Source organism: Bison bison, unplaced genomic scaffold (assembly GCF_000754665.1).
Source record: "Bison bison bison isolate TAMUID 2011002044 unplaced genomic scaffold, Bison_UMD1.0 scf7180017864331, whole genome shotgun sequence".
In the NCBI taxonomy this organism is placed as follows: domain Eukaryota; kingdom Metazoa; phylum Chordata; class Mammalia; order Artiodactyla; family Bovidae; genus Bison; species Bison bison.
This window is the reverse complement of record NW_011494903.1, coordinates 7,519,857-7,539,297: the sequence shown is the minus strand read 5'-3', so window position 1 is coordinate 7,539,297 and position 19,441 is coordinate 7,519,857. Positions and strand designations below refer to the sequence as shown.

Here is a 19,441-nt window from a genome sequence, read left to right as displayed (position 1 = left end):
CATGAGAAGTTTACTAATAAAATCTTCAATGTGTTGTGTGAATTGAAAAGTACTTTAAAACTTGATTTACGGGAACGTACATGAATCCTCATTAGTTAGCCTTTTTTCTGTATTCCACTCTTGGGACTAAGAAAGAAATATTTTTTAAAACTCTCATAGCAAGGATTTCATAACAATCTCCAGATGGTCTGAGGGTGAAAATATATATTCGGTTCATTATAGTTCACCTTCAACACCATCTTTCCTCATTTCATAAAAGCACTGAAATATTACAAGGCACTTAATTATCCTTTGGAGTTTCTCAAGTGTGCTTGCTATTGGTGGGAAAAATAAATGAAATAATCTTAAGATTTTCAATAATAAGTGGTTTGTAAAAGTATTCTCGGTAAAACTTCACTAAAACGGGTAATAAAATTAATTCTAATGTTCATTTTATAGACTGTTCTAGCTAAGTGAGATTGTATTGTATTTAGTTGTTGATGATCAGCAGAGAAAACTATCACTCTGGAGGCTGAGTCTATAGCTCTTTGGGGTGGCAAGACTAAGCTGGAGTGTTCTTCAAGAATATGACTCCTTGGATACTTTAGCTTTAAACTTTATCTGGCTTCAGGTTGGTTAACACGGATCTCTTGTGTTGGCTTTGGTTTTGGTTTTGTTTTTGTTGCCTAGATCTTGTCAATGTAGTAGAACCCTACATCTCAATGTGAGGCTGGGAGAATTGGTCTTCCCTACAGCAAAGAGCAAAAAGGGCTGGTTTTCTTCCATCTTTTCCACAGTCTGGCAGACAGACTGTTTCCCTTTAACATTACTTGGGAAACGCGTGTGTAGTTTCCATGACGGTCCCCAGCCCACACTAGGTACAATACACATGTTTTCTACGACTGGGGATGCAGGGGGCCCAGAAGCAGACACGAACTGCCCGTGGTTCCTACCTGGAGTTGTTACGACTGCTGCCATGGGAAAGCCATTCCCAATCCCTTTAGCCATGGTAACAATATCTGGCAGGACATCGTGTGTTTGGAAGCCCCAGAAGTGAGAGCCCAGCCTTCCAAATCCTGTCTGCACCTGATGGAAACAAATCCAAAATTACCAGGAACTTTCTGAGAAATGCTGGTTTTCCTGACTCTCTGGTCTCTTTCCTTCTCTTCTATCTTCTCCTCCCTGACATCATCATCACCACCATCCTTATACTATGATGGAAAAAGCACCATGCTTGAGTTTTTAGGCACCAAAAGCCATTTGCTAGCGTTGTGTGACTCTAGACATGTTTCTTAACTCCTCTGGACCTATGTTAGTTCTGTTGAGTGGAAACACTTAATAGCAATACATCACAGGGTTGTGGTGAGGGTTATATAAATAATGCATGTGAAAAACTTTGTTGTGATTAGCAATCCTGAATAAGGCCCCTCTGTGGGAAGGCTGCGTCTGCCCCATGCTGGATGAGGCAGTAACTACAGCATGCAGGCTAGCGCTGGGGCGTCTGCCATTCAGCCCAGACAGGCTGATTGGCCTCTTCCCTGTGGTGTCCTTTTCTTCCTGAGAATCAGTCATGAGGAGGACTCAGTGAAGCCGGTTAACTCAGGATGGAACTAAGCTGACCGCAGTTGTTCTGTTCGTGCTGTTTCCTTTTCCCAGAAGATCCTTTCCCTGCTCTGTCTCTCGCTAACGCCTCTTGTTCTTCAAAACATGGTTTCCTCACTATCTGGGCTAGGAAAATTTTCCTACAAGGCACCTAGGCTGCCATCAGAACCTCTCACCTTGGACTGTTATCACCAGAGTACATGTCTAATAGGGTTTCCCAGGTGGCGCTTGTGGTCAAGAACCCGCCTGCCAATGCAGAAGACACAGATGCGGTTTAGATCTCTGGGTCGGGAAGATCCCCTGGAAAAGGAAATGGCAACCCTCTCCAGTATTCTTGCCTAGAGAATCCCATGAACAGAGGAGCCTGGCAGGCAGTCCATAGGGTTGCAGAAAGTCAGACATGACTGAAGTGTTTAGCATGCACACACTCACTTGTCTAATAACAGAGACTGTATCTCATTTTTCTCTTTATCCATAATATCTAGCAGAGTGCCTGATAAAAGTAGACACTAAGTGTTTGTAGAATGAATAAAAATGTGGCAGAAGTGCCTAACTAAATAAAGGCGCACAAATATTCCCATGCAAATTTCTGCCAGAGCCTTTTTTGGTGGTGGGTCCTTGATTCCCTTCTGGTTCTGTCTCTTGGACTGTCTCTCTCTCTCTCTACACATACTGCTCTTCTGGGATAGAAGTGTAGGCACTTGAAGCTGATTCTGAAATGCTCTTGAAAGAATAAGGGTCCTTCTCAGACTTTTTTTTTTAAATTTTCTGCTCTCTCCAAGGTGCTGTTGCAAAGCCGGATTTGGGGGTTACAATTAGATAAGAGTGAGCAACACAGAAGAAGAGCTTAGGTATGAGAATCAGACAGACCTGGGCTCGAATCCTGAGTCTCCTAGTTTTGAGTCCCTGAACACAAGCTGATGAATTTGCCCAAAAGAGAATGTAAGAAAGCTCATGGCAAATCCATCCAACTTGCCTGTCTATTTTCATTTTTTATTTCATCTAAGTACCATAAATAAATGGTAAAAAAAAAAAAAAATCAGATTGCTTGGACAATACATGAAATTATGTAGGGCCATAAACCACGTGAGTCATCTAGGAGGTGTCAGTTCCATAGAATCTTTCAGTTGAACAGAGAAGAATCATTCTAAGGTTCATAAACTCAAATGTCTTAGGAGGTAAGAAGCATATAGCCATGAGAGAAGCAGGCTAGGTCCACCTCTATGAATTGGAATGGGAACTATGTGTGCGAATGCCTTGCCTAAAAGCAGTCAATTTCAAATTTAAATCCAGCTTATGCCAGACCAGGAAAGACTGATGGCCCAATATGGCCCCGTGCTAAGTCACTTCAGTTGTGTCTGACTCTTTGCAACCCCATGGCCCCAGGTTCCTCTGTCCATGGAATTCTCCAGGTAAGAATACTGGAGTGGGTTGCCATGCTCTCCTCCAGGGGATCTTCCCAACCCAGGGATTGAACCTGAATCTCTTAATGTCTCCTGTTTTGGCAGGCAGCTTCTTTACCACTAGCAGCACCTTGGGAAACCCTTATTGTAGATTCCAAATTCCTCATTTTATAGAAGGGAAAGCCAAGGTTAGCTGATTAAGAAGGCATGTGAGATCCCGGGGTGCAGCACTGGCTCTGCCCTCAGGAGTTTCTTCTGTTCCCACCTTTCCTGCCACCCTTTGTCTTTCTACACCACAGTTCAATCATTCTTGAAAGGCGGGTTGCCCAGTGGTTAGTGTGGTCTTTGAGTCTGGGTGTGAGTTCTGGCTCTGTCCCTACTAACAGCATGAACTTGACAGGCAAATTAACTATCTTGAACTTCAGTTCACTTTTTTCCCCCCAATTCAATTCAGTTTTTTTTTTTTGGCTGTATCACACGACACGTGGAATCTTAGTTCCTTGACCAGGGATCAAAGCCACCGCCCCTGTAATGGAGGTGGGATCCCCAACCTCTCGACTGCCAGGGGAGTCCCTGGAACTACTTTCCAAATATCTGTGATTATGGCCCTCTTCTTAGAGGCTGGACTTTTTTTTTCTAAGTGTGATTTCCAAACAGATTTTTTTATGAATGCTGCTGGACTGTCTAATACTATTTTGGCAAAAGTTAAGATGAAAACTTGGTTGTGAGGTTAAACTAAGTTTAAGCTGAATTCAAATAGGAGTTTTAAAAGTATGTTGAAGAATGGCAACATCCTAGGCCTGTTATCTTATTTGATAGACTTCACTTGGGACGTTGACGTTCTAATCTAGTAACGAACTAGTCAGTCAATGAGACAAAGATTCATTAACTTATACCCTCATCTTGGAATCTGCAAGTAGATGCTTTCTGCCTGGACTGCAGAGCAGGGTTTAGAGATTTCTCCCCGCGCTTTTCCTGTCCTGGCTCCATCACGCCTACTCTGTGGCCACTCACTTCATCTGCAATGCACACGCCTCCCCGCTCGCGCACCAGCTCGAAGGCTTCCTTTAGAAACCCCTTCGGGTACTGAACAACGCCATTCACCCCCTGCAAAAGACCAAACCAAGAAGATCTAGAAAACAGCACAGGGCCTTGAAAGTATTAAAAAAAGAAACAACTGAAGACAGACCATGATCAATATTAGCATTAGTGATACTAGCAATTTTTGAAGCCGTTTCTAGAAATGTTTCAACTGTGGGTGAAAAGAAGAGCCATTCCTCTTAATGCCATGCCTTCTGGGAAATGGTTGCAAATGTGGTCTTTCCTGAGAGCAGAGAAAAATAGATTAAGGGGATTTAGTAAGATTACAGAATGGCTCACCCTGACAGTGTGGGTAATAAGCAACTGAAAACTGCTGGGGTTTTCTATTTTTACAGATTTACAAATTCAGTAGTTTCATCTATCTGTTTGTTCAGTCTGGGAGTATAGCAGATGGACTTTTAAAGGTCAGTTGAAAACCAGGGGCCTTCTTTTTTTCAAGGGGACGAGGAGAATGACATAAAGGGACATAACAGTGATCACTTAAATAATTTGGAAGTCACTAGAATGTATGAGTTAAAATTGATAATTTACAACTGAGTTCAGTTAATGTTTAAGGTTAACACACTTACTTGAATTGGCTCTGCAAAAAATCCAGCAATTGATTTGGCCACAGAAGTGCTCAGAGTATCTTTGAATTGTTCAATATACTGGTCTTTAGCTTGACAGCAGTCTGCAATAAACAAACAAACAAAACAAAACACAGTATTTGACGATGTGAGAAAGTCATCCAGAAGAATGGGGGGAAAACAAGAGAAAAAAAGAAACCAGGATAGTAAATTGACTAGAGTCCCTCAAGATACAGCAAAGCAGGATATGGGGATATAGGTTTCTGAAACGGAAACAGTCAGAACAACTTGTGCTTTGTTCTGAGCAGCAAGACTAGCCTAGCCACAAAGGTGTAAACAAGCCACTTCAGTCATTTCCATCTGGGGAAGAAACACCCCAGAGCGTCACTGAGTCTGGGAGAGATGGCTGTTTCACCTAAGGAAGCCAATTCTATCGACACGATAGATTTAATTCAGATGTAATTGCTATGTGGATTTGATTTATTTGGAAATAACTGTTTACCTTGTATTGCCACTTAATCTGATATACCATTTTAAAGCTACAAAGTATCTCAGTCTTTATGGTTAGTAAGTATGTAAGTAAGTATAAACATACTTACTAACCATATTAGTTAACTAACTCCAATACTTTGGCTGCCTGATGCAAATAGCCAACTCATTGGAAAAGACCCTGATGCTGGGAAAGATTGAAGGCAGGAGGAGAAGGGGATGACGGAGGATGAGATGACTGGATGGCATCACCGACTCGATGGACATGAGTTTGAGCGAACTCTGGGAGATGGTAAAGGACAGGGAAGTCTGGCATGCTGCAGTCCATGGGGTCGTAAAGAGCTGGACACGACTTGGTGACTGAACACCACCACCACCAAATATGTTTATAGAACAATGAGAATTCTAAAGAGGAAAGTACTACAGTCATGTAACTTTCATCCATTGTCTGAGGGGAGCGGAAGCAGTCCCCTCTGGAATAGCAAATGTCCCAGAACTAGTGTGTCCACATATGAGAACCTTCAGAATTTTTATCCACACCTGTAATTTGGTGGGTAGCACCACACAATCTCTGAATCTAAACCCATATCCATGAATAGCAGAAGAAAGGCAGAGGGAGATATGAGTGTGATGGGGGTCTCTGGTGAAAGCCGTCAGGGAGGCAAGACACCATCTACCATCACGATGCTCACTTAGAGGCATGGATGTGGTCCTGTCTCCTGAAAGCTAGAGATAAGGAATAGAAACCTGCAGTTTTCACCATCAACAGTGAAGCATAAATATAGTTTATAGTTCAGCTCTTAAAAAGTGAGAAAAACATGACCTGGCCCCAAACATACTTTTAGGCTACATACGATGTTTGGAAAAGCTTGCTCGACAGCGTTCACTGATCTTTGGTGAACTGGAATCGAGGGCTCAGGGCTCTTCTTCCCTTTGAAGAAGGGAATCAATGAAAGGTGTATCAAAACCAGAAAGTACACTTATTAGCATCATTTATGTTGTTTGATGGGCAGGATATAGTAGACAAGTGAATCTGTGCCCCTGGAGATTGAAATTTTCTATTTTTATTCAGAAAGGAAAAGAAAACAACCAAGGATGACCTTAGAGGATGAATTATACATATGTTCAAAGGATATAATTTGGGAATTTAGCAAGACCATTTGTCACTTGAGAAATCCAAGTGTGGAGCAAAATCAACCCTAATGGCTTAAATTTGGACAAAACAAACCATGAAGAAGATTTTGCTTGAACCTGTGCTAGACCTTTTATAAATTTTTCCTCCACTGTGCACAAGTTCAGCAATGTGAGTCATCAGCTGTCACTGGTTTTTTCCTTCATTGGCTCATTGCTGTAAGTCCAGGTCAGGCCACCTCTGGACAAAGACCTGGGGTAGTGGTGTCATCATGACAACATCAAGCAGGTGGAGAGGGACTGCTCTTCTGGATGTTATCCAGGAAATGGCATAAAGAGGGAAGTGTTTTCATTTTATCTGGTGGAAAGATAGAGTTCGGCTTCCCAGGTGGCACTTGCAGTAAAGAACTCGCCTCCCAGTGCAGGAGACATAAGAGATGTGGGTCCCATTCCTGGGTCAGGAAGATCCCCTGGAGGAGGGCATGGCAACCTACTCCAGTATTCTTGCCTGGAGAATCCCATGGACAGAGGAGCCTGGTGGGCTGCAGACCATGGGGTCGAAAAGAGTTGGACATGACTGAAGTGACTTAGCATGCACGCACACAAAGAGTTAAGCAAGAGTGAGGAGCCAAGAAAGAACAATTTTTAAGGAAAAGGGAGCTTGTGTTGCAAAAGGAGAAAGAGAAATGATGTGATCAGCATGAGGTTAGGAACATTGTGTGGGCAGTGGGTTGAGAGGTGCTTTTCATCCCAAGGTATTCTGACATTCAGGGACTGGAATGAACAGTTGGAAAGAAAACATCCTGAGGAGGGGGTGGAGGAGAAAATGAACTCTACCACACATATATTGGATTCTTGCCCAGGCCGATGAGGGGAGTGGTGACATCCTGCTGAGGTGAAAAAAATGCCCCCTCTCAAACCTGGTACCTTTATGTGTTCAGTGAGTGAACTCTAAGAGGACCTAAGAACTGGAAACTTCTCTATTCCAAGTAATTTATATGTTGGGATGTATTTACAAAGATATATAAATATGCCTTTTTACAGCAAAGACCCAACGCTTCTCAAGCCTAATAGCACTAGAGGAGGCTGATGTCACTTCTTGTATAAAGAGAGGGTATTAGCCTTGCCTCTTGAAGATATGAGTGAAGAGAACAGCTGACTTCAGATGTGCCGAGGACCACAGTTCCAAGAGGCAGAAATGTCTGTCTGTCACTGTTACTTAGCCTCCAGAGACCACTAGAGAGATGACCCTGGGGTCCTCGTATTATCAATACAAGGACCTCTGTCTCCTCCTGACAGAGGAGAAGGCTGAAAAGAGGGAGGAGGCAGAGGATTGAAGAGAGAGGGACACCGAGCCAGGAGGGAAGGGAAGGACCATGTCTCCTGCCTCCAAGGCTCTGCACTGATGTGCTTGAAGTTGAATGGACATCTGTGAGGTTCAGTCAACTGACTTTAGTTTTTGGTGCCACATGGTGGTGAGGTGCAGGCATAGTAGCCCTTGGCATTGCTACAGTCTGCCTGTCTCTACAAAAGCTCTCTTTTGGGGACCTTCTTGGTGTTCCAGTGGTTAAGAGTCCATGCTGCCAATGCAGGGGCTGTGGGTTCGATCCTTGGTCAGGGAACTAAGATCCCACATGTGTGGTACAGACCAAAGATTTTTTAAAAAGACATCCCCATTAAAAAAAAGTTCTAAAAATTCTCTTCCTTGGTCTCAGGAAGGCCTGGAATACGGGGCCACCAGGGCAGATATTCCTGTCTACATTTCACAGATGAGAAATAGGAGCTTCATCTTCCAGAAGGAGAGTTTGAGTGAAGTTTAAAACTTCCTCACGGTTTTATGTTCTGTGACTATAACATCTTGTTCTAAAGCTCATGCTTTCAGCCTCCCACCTCCATTATCCCATCTGAATTTTAAGGTGACTGTGAATTTTCTTACTTTCAAAGCTGATTTTTAAGGCTTCCATTCACCTTCTTCTTCTCAGCCCGGTGACTCACACTGTTTCATTAAAGATCTCTTGGCAGGAGAACTTCGTGCTTTCCTTGGGTGCTATTTGGGGGCAGTCACCCAAAGGGTCCTGCCGTGTGATGACAAGCATGGGTGGGGCTTGCTGACAAATCAAGAACTCAGGCTGCTTCCAGGCCTCCGCTCCCTCATGTGAGGAAGTGGTAAAGAATGTAAATAACAACACATTTGATGAATAACAGCTTTCCTGGTGAGAAGGTCTTCACAGTTTTTGAGAACATGTCAACAGCCTTCAGGAACCACCTTCTGTTTTGACAAATACTCTCTTTGGCTGGTATTCTGAGTCCCTGGGGAACTTCTTGACTGGAGTTTCGAAATTTCTAGAAGTGTTCTTTCCGCTTCCTCCATTGGGAACTGGTGAATAATCCCCCCAACCTTGTTTTCCTATCAAATTGGGAACAGAACCATTGCTAGGAGAGCTGAGAGAGCGCCTCCAATGAAGCACTGGGTGACAGTGTTTCTGGCTTAGGTCTGATAAGGGTGAGATGCTGAGACGTGTTTCCTGACAGGGGATGGATGCTCTGATGGTATTGTGGTCATTGGCTATAAGGAGTGTTGGCTCAATGAGGAGTGACTTCCTAGTTGTATTTGCCGTGACTTTTCCCTTCCCACTTTTTCCAATTTGCCTTTCTCCTCATTCCTTCCCCCTCCTGACCTTCCCCCACGTGCCTCCCTCCCCGCTCAGTTGGACCTGGCGCACAGCTGCACTTCCTAATTGTTTGCACTGGAGAATCTCGGCAGTGGCTTCCTCCCCAAGGACCATGGAAAATGTCTGGGCACATTGTCTGCAAATGACAAAAGAGGGGATTTGGCAAGACATGAACACAAGACAGTCAATTTGGGGCAACATACGGTACCAATCAAGGCAAGAGGGCTTCTTAACTTGATACCAAGATTCCTTCCTTACTCTTCTCCCACTTAGGACAAAAACTTGATATTCAGCTTTGAAGAGAGAATTTTTTTCTTGGAAATCAGTTATGAGGGCACTCTACAAAGGAAACTGATTTCTGTGTCTGCCTGGAAACAATTGGCTCAAGAGTTTGGTGGGTAATAGCATCTGAAAGAATGAGAATAATTAGGTACCTGATTCTGATGCTGAAAATGTGGGTACAGTGGATGAGAACAGAAGGTGAGTACAAGGATGAGTATACGGAAATTATATGCATTCAAGGCTCTGGGAACTTATTTCAATGCATTTATTTGTAACTGACTCAATTTTACTTAAAAACAAAACAAAATGTAAAGCATCTCTAATAGTAAGTATTACTCAGACTCTGAAGGTCTTTCTAACAAATGTCTCCTTTAAATGGTCTTTCATTTGATTAAGTCAAATTGAGGCCTTGATTAATCACAGGCTTCATATTAGTTTCTAGTCCTAATGACTGGAAAAATCTGATCAATGATTCCATACACCTAGGAGTCTTTAGAGAAACAAGGCAAAAATCTCAGAACTTACTGGTTGGCAGCCCATCCCATGAGGGAGGTCCATCTTATAGATGCCTACATTTGTCAAGCCAAGTGTGTAAGGACTGCATCCATGGTAGGCTCCTCTGCAGACAGAAAAGAGTGGGAGGACTGGGTTAAGTGTGCTTTCATTTGATCACTGGCCTGTGGAACACTGGGTTGGACAAAAAAGAAAATCCATGAAAGCTATGGAGATGAAAAAGAACACTATTGACCTACAACCTCAATGATCTCAAAGAAATCTTCTAAGCCTGTGTCAAATGAATTCACCTATTTATGTTTTCTACTAGCATCACAGATTTGAATCGTGACAGGAATTTTGGAGGCCATCTGGCTGAGAGCTCTGACCTTAGACCTGCCCTACTCTGTTCCTCTAAGCAATGAGACTCATCTTTTAGCATCATGCCAGAAATTATATATTCAACGAGTCTGCAAAGTGATCTCTTTGAGAAGATGAGTATTTGCTCCTGTGACGCGGCTGTCACAACATTTTGGGGGACTTTTCTTCAAGTGCCTCATAAGCCATTCTAGTCAGCCTAGAAGAAACTCGGGCTTTATTTCTGGAAACTGAAACAGTCATATTTATTACAAATTATCCTAATCTCTTGGTTTCAAATAAGTTTGGACAACTTCCCAAATAAAAATCACCCTTCAAAAAGGATTTGGGACTATTGAGACTACTCGAAGGAATGGTTATATATCCTGAAAGCGGAAACACAAACTACTATTGAACCCTAGTAGTACCAAGACTGCTCTGAATAGATCATGATTTATCTGGATATACATATTCTAGATGTTCAAGCTGATTTTAGAAGAGGCAGAGGAACCAGAGATCAAATTGCCAATATCCGCTGGATCATCAAAAAAGCAAGAGAGTTCCAGAAAAACATCTATTTCTGCTTTATTGACTATAAAGTCAATATTGCTTTGACTGTGTGGATCACAAGAAACTGTGGAAAATTCTGAAAGAGATGGGACAACCAGACCACATGACCTGCCTCTTGAGAAAACTATATGCAGGTCAGGAAGCAACAGTTAGAACTGGACATTGAACAACAGACTGGTTCCAAATAGGAAAAGGAGTACGTCAAGGCTGTATACTGTTACCCTGCTTATTTAACTTCTATGCAGAGTACATCATGAGAAATGCTGGGCTGGAGGAAGCACAAACTGGAATCAAGATTGCCGGGAGAAATATCAATAACCTCAGATATGCAGATGACACCATCCTTATGGCAGAAAGTGAAGAACAACTAAACAGCCTCTTGGTGAAAGTGAAAGAGGAGAGTGAAAAAGTTGGCTTAAAGCTCAACATTCAGAAAACTAAGATCATGGCATCTGGTCCCATCACTTCATGGGAAATAGATGGGGACACAGTGGAAACAGTGTCAGACTTTATTTTTCTGGGCTCCAAAATCACTGCAGATGATGACTGTAGCCATGAAATTAAAAGACGCTTACTCCTTGGAAGGAAAGTTATGACCAACTTGCTGCTGCTGCTAAGTCGCTTCAGTCGTGTCCGACTGTGCGACCCCATAGACAGCAGCCCACCAGGCTCCCCTGTCCCTGGGATTCTCCAGGCAAGAATACTGGAGTGGGTTGCCATTTCCTTCTCCAGTGCATGAAGGTGAAAAGTGAAAGTGAAGTCGCTCAGTCCTGTCCGACTCTGAGCGACCCCATGGACTGCAGCCTACCGGGCTCCTCCGTCCATGAGATTTTCCAGGCAAGAGTACTGGAGTGGGGTGCCATCGACTTCTCCGATGACCAACCTAGATAGCATATTAAAAAGCCGAGATATTACTTTGCCAACAAAGGTCCGTCTAGTCAGGGATATGGTTTTTCCAGTAGTCATGTATGTATGTGAGAGTTGGACTATAAAGAAAGCTGAGCACCGAAGAATTGATGCTTTTGAACTGTGGTGCTGGAGAAGACTCTTGAGAGTCCCTTGGACTGCAAGGAGATCCAACCAGTCAATCCTAAAGGAAATCAGTCCTGAATATTCATTGGAAGGACTGATACTGAAGCTGAAACTCCAATACTTTGGCCACCTGATGAGAAGAACTGACTCATTGGAAAAGACCGTGATTCTGGGAAAGATTGAAGGCAGGAGGAGAAGGGGACGACAAAGGATGAGATGGTTGGATGGCATCACCAACTCAATGAATATGAGTTTGAGCAAGCTCTAGGAGTTGGTGTTAGACAGGGAAGCCTGGCATGCTGCAGTCCATGGGGTTGCAAAGAGTCGGACACGACTGAGCAACTGAACTGAACTGAACTGAACTCTGCATTTAGAAAAAGTGAAAAATGGTACAACTGGCACTGTGAAATAAGTATATGGCTTCTTATCATAAGCAGAGATAAAAGTGAGTTCAGTGTCACATGGCAAAGCTTCTGGGGGTGCAGACCAGTCTTTCACTATCTGGCATAGGGTGCAGTCAATACCATTATATCTTTTTACTTTTAATTTATTCTTTTTAAATTTGTATTTTGTTTTGGAGCATACTGGGTGGTGATAGTAGTAAAGAACACACCTGCCAATGGAAGAGACATAAGAGACGTGGGTCCGATCCCTGGGTCAGGAAGATCCCCCGGAGGAAGGCATGGCAGCCCACTCCAGTATTCTTGCTGGGAAATCCCATGGACAGAGGAGCCTGGTGGGCTACAGTCCATTGGATTGCAAAAAGTCACACACAACAGAAGTGACTTAGCGCACAGCACATAGTTGATTAACAATGTGTTAGTTTCTTTCTTTCTTTTTTTTTATACTCGCAGCATTTATTAAAAAAAACCTTTACTATGGACAACTTAGAAATATACAAAAGAAGAGAGAATATTACAATGACTCCCCCCTAGACAGCCATCACTCAGATTCAATAATGATCAATTTATGACCAGTCTATTTCATCTTTGTTGTTGTCATTGTTGTTTAGTAACTGAGTCGTCTCTGACTCTTTGTGACCCCATGGACTGTAGCTGGTCAGGCTCCTCTGTCCATGGGATTCTACAGGCAAGAATACTGGAGTGGATTGCCATTTCCTCCTCCAGACAATGTGTTAGTTTCTATACCATATCTTTAAAGTTAAAAAGCTGTCTTGTAGCCTTCTTTTTAATTTCATAGAGAATTTATGACATAACTAGGCTTCCAAACTCTTTATTAGTGACCTCAGTCAGGGACCCCTACTTGGATCAGGCCAATTTTTATGGTGCTATCCAGCCATAAAATTCATCTGATGGGCCCTACCCTAAAACCTGAAATTAGAAAAATACCCCTGTGAAAGTCTCTCTCCTGCTCTAGGCTATATTTTAGAGATTAACATTTAATATTGGGGTGAGTCAGTGTTAAAATGAATATTCCAAGATGTGGTTACCTGAAAGAAATGATGTCTGTGCTGTTTGAGTGTGCTCTGGCCATCAGCATGGCTAGGTCATTGGCTTCTGAACCACTGTTCACCAAGAAAACGACCTGGAGGAAAAAAATACACATGGTCATGAAACACAGATATTATTCAATTCATTTGAAATTGTGAAAGAGTGTATCCCAGCCTCTGATTATTAAGAAGAGTTCCCTTCATACCAGTCAGTTCAGTCACTCAGTCGTGTCTGACTCTTTGCGACCCCATGGAGTTTCATCATTTAATTATTGATTCTATAGCTCTTCATTGAGCAGCTGCTGAGCATTAGAGATACAACAGTGGCTAAGGGATTGTCCAAATTGTGCAACATTCCAGGCTTCCATTAGAATTACTTGATGTTCTTCGAAGTGCTAAGATGGAGAGGCTTGCTGAGATGTACAGTGGTTAGTGGTCAAGGGAATCTGAGAAGTTGGTCTCTTGGCTCTTGAAACTGAATCATCCTGCTCGACTCTGAAGGCTTGGCCCAGAGGCCCCCAGAGGATATCCCAGCCTGTCTGTTCAGTGTTTGTGAATGTTAAAAAAAAGTGAGCCAACAAACCAGGATGAAAAGTGCAGCTCATCCTGGTTGAAGGAAAGGGGGCACTCCGGGGCACTCAAGGGCACTGGATCCTTCCTGATTTTAGGTTTTAGAGTAGGATCCATCAAATGAACTTTAAGGCTAGGTAGCACCATCTAAGGGGCTTCTCAGGTGATGCAGTTGGTAAAGAATCTGCCTGCCAGCGCAGGAGATGGAGGAGACACAGTTCGATCCCTGGGTCGGGAAGATCCCCTGGAGTAGGAAATGGCAACCCATTCCAATATTCTTGCCTGGAAAATCCCTTGGACATAGGAGCCTGGTGGGCTACAGTCCATGAGGTTGCAAAGAGTCGGACACGACTGAGCATGCACAAGCACTCAACACCATCCAAATTCGCTGGATCCAGTGTTGGGGTTCCTGACTGAGGTAACCAAGAGTTTGGAGTCCTGCCCTAAACTTAGGTTACAGCTATTTCTCTTCATCTCTTTTAGATTGTATAGGAAGTAGGGTACTTAGATAATATGGTAAAATAACAATCATAGCTGACACTAGGTACAGTGCACTGTTTCACACAGATATTAACTCATTGAATCCCGAAATGCAAATTTTGGCCAACATTTTAACTTCTCAATCCAGTTTAAAAAGTCAATCATTTCAGATGCAGAAAAACATCCCATTTAGCAAAAATATCAAACTGCATCTCAGACCAAATGAATTTAATGGTATATTAATTTTCTAAAAAAAATGGCTTCACTCTTTGTTAAAGAAGAAATGCCAATGACTTGGCAGAGGCACTGTGGAGCCAAAAGATGAAAACTTCCTGAGTAACACAGAGGAGAGTGTCAGGAAGGCTGGGGCACCCCTTAAGTGATGTCTGCAAAGATATGGTAAGGAGAATGATCAAGGAGAGGCAGCCACTTGGAGCTGATGAAGTGAATGTCAACTGGTTTTAGCAGCAATTCATTGACTTCTCTCTTCTCCTTGAGTGCTTTCAGACATGGCTACTAGTACACTCACTTTAGATGTTCAGTGCACAGACCAGATTCTGCGCCCATATTCTCATTCCCCGTCTGGCTTCCCTGGGATCAGCAGATCCTGCCCCTTTGAATTATAAGCATCAGACCTTCAAAGGCTCAGGAAGAAGTGCTGAAAGCTTCTCTGCATATTCGTGGATCAGAGGGTGGAAGAAGACAGAACTTGTATGCCACAGGCGGCCCAGCTGCCTTTGCGCCGCTGCATTTACTTTTCTGGATAAACAGAAGGGCAGAGTTACCCACACTGCAGCGGGCATGTCCCTCCCCACACAACACTGACCATTGAATTAAACCCTATGGGTATTTATCAAAGAGTTTCCAGAGGCAGATTTCATCCAAACACAAGAAAGAGCTTCTCTAGCCACCAGAGGTATCTGGTAATGGAACGTATTGCCTCAAAAGGTAATGAATTCCCGACCAAGAGATGTGTTCAACAGGAGACTAAATGATTGATTGCTGGCGATTTTAAAAGATAAATTCCTAGTGAAGAAGGAATTTTGAAGTTATAATCTCTTCAAACTAGATTTTCTTATTAACTATGCTTTAAAGAGTTTGGAAAATAGAGAAGACTACATGTAAACCTGGGTGTCTTTCCATTTTAGTCTAAAGAATTATAGCTCAATCAAACATATGTTTATAAGATCAACAACTTTTCCTTTAAAGAAGATTCCAAGATTTGGGTCTTAGTAGTGGTCGGTGTTGATGAACATTCTGCTATCACATTCTGTGAAGGATCCAAAGTCTCACGTTGAGGGAAAGAAGGAACTAAAGGTATATAAATATGTGAGACCTGACTTGGAATGCCTTGAAAAGACAGGCCAAGGTGTTTGAACTTGATCCAAAGAAGAGAAACAGCTGAAGTCTGTTATCAATAATTGATACACCAAAAAAAAAAAAAAATCAGTTCAGTGGTTAAACAATTTTGAGGAATACCAGATCAAATTCTTTACTGCAGGACTTATCAGTACCTTTAATAGGCTAATGTGCCCTGTGTCTCCCCAGGAGGGAGAGATGGAGTTTAAAGTGTTTCCCAACCTTATTTTTTAATGGAACCCTTTAACAATGAAACTTTCCTGTGATCAGTGTCCCACAGAACTCACTTCAGAAAATTGTGGATTATTAATAAACTCTTAAGTGGAAAAGACACTTGACAAAAGCATTATTTAGCAAAATAAATCTGAGAGCCACAAGAAGGTAGGAGGGAAGACTGGAATTGGTGAGGCCAGTTACCTGGAAGGCATGGTAGCCTTCCACGTATGGGGGAGCAGAACTAGGACACTGGAACTTCCTGAGAGGGGCTAGTAGGGAAAGGCATTTCAGTGGAGGGAAACTAGATCTTGGTATCAGGTTTGTTATATGGAGTGAAAGGCAGAAAAGGGTCCAAGATGATTTTAGTATTCTTGCCTGTGATATCGGGGGAAACCCCAGGGTTGGTTGAGAAGCACAACGAGTCTTGTTTAACTACCCAGCTCCTAGCAATGACTTACCCAGAGGAGGTGGCTCATATGTGCTACTTGAATAAATGAATAGACTAGAAACAGTTTTGTGGGAAGCACAGTGGATTTGGTTTTTGTAATGTCGATTTGCAGCTAATGGTGGAATATCATGGGCAGGAGGTATCCTGGAGGCTGAGGGAGACGTGGGACATCTTACTGCCCACGTTGGGTGTCTTAGACATGTTATCATAGCTTGGTGAGGAGCCGAGGCTGAACAGCTGGGTGAGGCTGCTGAAATGTAGCAACCAAGTGAGAAGAGGTGGAGAGATGGGGTGAGGCCAATTCTATGGGGGAAATAACAAGAGAAGAAGGGAGTATAGAGAGAAGAGGGGTGGGCTCAGGAAAGAGCCTGAAACACCCAGAGTTAGGGGGTCAGAGGGACGAGGTGAATGGTCAGTGGGTGGCCAGGAGATGCACCAAGGTCAGGGGAGCCAGTAGGAGGGGTTCATTCACAGACACCATGTTGCATGTAATTGGGAGGATTCAATGTGACTGTTTAAAAATGCTCTCTACTTCATTTTTTCTTTACTTCTTTCATGCATGTTTATCTTATGTTTTAAACTGTATGTGAAATTTATTCTTCACACTCCTCAGAACGTGGTATAGGACTGTGTGTATGTACTGTGTTGCTTCAGTCATGTCTGACTCTTTGTGACTCTATGGACCATAGCCCGCCAGGCTCCTCCATCCATGGGATTCTGCAGGCAAGAATACTTGAGTGGGTTGTCATTTCCTACTTCAGGGGATCTTTCTGACCCAGGGATGGAACCTGCGTCTGTTTCATCTCCTGCATTAGCAGACGAGTTCTTTACCACTAGCGCCACCTGGGAAGCCTTCGTTTGGGACTAGTTCCTCCTGAAGATGCAGACAGCTGAGGCAGGAACAGGTGAGGGCTGGACCTGGGAGTATAACTCCCTCCTCATGGCCTTACAGGTGCTCATGGAAAAGACCTTTCACCCTCTCTTGCACAGAAGGGCCCATACCTTATTAAGACTTGGTGCTTTATTTTTGCCCCATGTACTATGAGTTTTATTGGTCAGATTATTAAACGCAAGCCAGAACAGATCTTAAAATGAGATGGCTGCACTCAAACAAAACGGACCACAGAGGGACCTGCCCAGGGTATCCACATGTGGGCTGATGATCAGAATCACAGAAAATCTCAAAATTAACGCAGTCATTCACTTCTGGTATAAATTTTCAGCTCTGGTTAGTTACATCATCTTCTTATCATCCTTTCTCTCCTCCTCCATTGCAGAGTTGATAAAGAAGAGTTGGATTAGAAGTGATTTCTCATCTCTCATCATCTCTTATCCCCCCCACACCTACCCTGTGTACTCTGAGAATACTGGACTTTCCCTTCTTCTCTGCCCTTTCCTCTTCTGCTCTCCTTCTCTGGGCTTCCCTGGTGGCTCAGTGGTAGAGAATTTGCCTGCAATGCAGGAGACCCAGGTTTGATCCCTCGGTCGGGAAGATCTCCTGGAGAAGGGAATGGCTACCCACTCCAGTATTCTTGCCTGGAGAATTCCATGGACAGAGAAGCCTGGCAGGCTACAGTCCATGCGGTTGTACAGAGTCGGACACAACTGAGTGATTAACACTTTGACTTTCACTGCCCTTTCCTCAGAGCATACCTTCTCTTTGAAAAGCTATAGCTACTACTGAGGAGAAACACACACACAGCCATACTCTAATCGCATGGTACACATCCCATCGCATGTACCATGAGGATGACAAAATCTTGAATTGTTAAGAAAAGGCAAGGCATGGTGCAAAGATTTTTGTTGTTGTTGTTTTCACTGTTACCCAGAAAATAGGAAGGAGCACGTTAGCCACAAACTGCCATGTGCCTAAAGAGAGAGAGTTTTTCATGGAGGTTCTGAATCACTAATATGATCATTAGCCTGTTTTCCATATATTCTCTTGGGGTGAAAAATCTAGAAATTTCAAGGATACTCACGGGTGGCAGTGACCAACACTGACAGTGACAATCCCAGAAAAGAAATCCAGGTATCTGTTTCCCTCATGATCAAAGAGCCACTCCACGTGTCCCTGGTGGAGCAACAGGGGCTCCGGGAAATAGGCTGTGTGCACAGGAGAGAGATGCTGCTTATGGATCTCCAGGACTCGGCTGTAGGCCAGGGACTGTAAGTAGACAAGAGTTAAGTGCTTAGCATCTTCCTTATTCCCACGTTGCTTACAGATCAACAGCAGGTCCACACAGCAGCATCTGGGCTCTCCATGCCCTCGCTCACCAGGGTGGCTCTTTGCCCAGGGACCTCCTTGCAAGATACACCCAGAGCCTTCCTCTCAAGTGGAGGAAATTATTCATGTGGCCCTTTGATCCTTTTCTACATCAAACATGAAGACCCCATGGACTGCAGCCTACCAGGCTTCTCCGTCCATGGGATTTTCCAGGCAAGAGTACTGGAGTGGGTTGCCATTACCGTCTCCAAAACATGAAGAAGGAGGCTGGAATTTTCTACCTCTCCATAGAAAGCCTTGGCTTTGAGTTGATTTTAGCTGTGAAAAAAGAGACTGAAATAAATGTCTGAAGCTGTTTTTTTCCCTCTAATTTCTTTTTTTTTTTTTGGAGGATTAAAAAAAACGGAGTGCTTGTAGTGTTCATGACTTTAATTATAAAGCTTCTGTCCTATTGTTCTTGTCTCTGTGGGTCCCTCCTGACTTTATCGATTCTACAGTTTCTAACTTATGAACGTCATGTAGAATGAAGAGGGGGAGGTTGGAGAGAGAAAGAGTGAGAGAGAAAGAGAGGAAAGGAGAGAGAACGAGTCCAATATTTATTGCATGACTGCAAAATGAGAACTCGACACTTTCTGATGGCGGACTCAGGAAGGTCAGATCAGGCACTGACAGATGGGCTGGAACGAAATGTGTGCCATCACACGTGTGGTCTGTGTATTTCTTCCGGTGTGTACATGTATACTTGTATCCCTGTGATACATGTATGGTTGTGGACAGTCTCTTCCTTGTACTCTCTGTCTCCCTCTGCTTTGTCTCCCCATCTCTGCCTCTCGCTCTCTTTCTCTCTCTCTCTCACACACACACACACTCACTTCATACAATACCACTGAGTGGGGTAAGAGAGTTCGGAGGTTCCCACTGACTTGAAGGCTGTGATATCTGAGATGGCTCAGTGGCAGGCAGGGCGGTCTGTGGGTCTTTCCTGAGGAGCCCTCCCGAGAAGAACCGCCTCACTGGA

General features: G+C 43.5%; 1 protein-coding gene across 1 annotated transcript in view; it reads right to left on the bottom strand.

Moving 5' to 3' along the window:
* AGXT2 (alanine--glyoxylate aminotransferase 2) overlaps positions 1-19,441 on the bottom strand; it is a 42,766-nt gene that overhangs the window by 15,068 nt on the left and 8,257 nt on the right. The window contains exons 3-10 of the mRNA XM_010853810.1: positions 18,179-18,363; positions 14,812-14,935; positions 13,127-13,221; positions 9,751-9,844; positions 8,986-9,079; positions 4,655-4,755; positions 3,999-4,091; positions 933-1,065 (exon numbers count right to left, since the gene is read on the bottom strand). Of these exons, the coding sequence (XP_010852112.1) occupies positions 933-1,065; positions 3,999-4,091; positions 4,655-4,755; positions 8,986-9,079; positions 9,751-9,844; positions 13,127-13,221; positions 14,812-14,935; positions 18,179-18,363 (919 nt within the window). The remainder of the gene's footprint in view (positions 1-932; positions 1,066-3,998; positions 4,092-4,654; positions 4,756-8,985; positions 9,080-9,750; positions 9,845-13,126; positions 13,222-14,811; positions 14,936-18,178; positions 18,364-19,441) is intronic.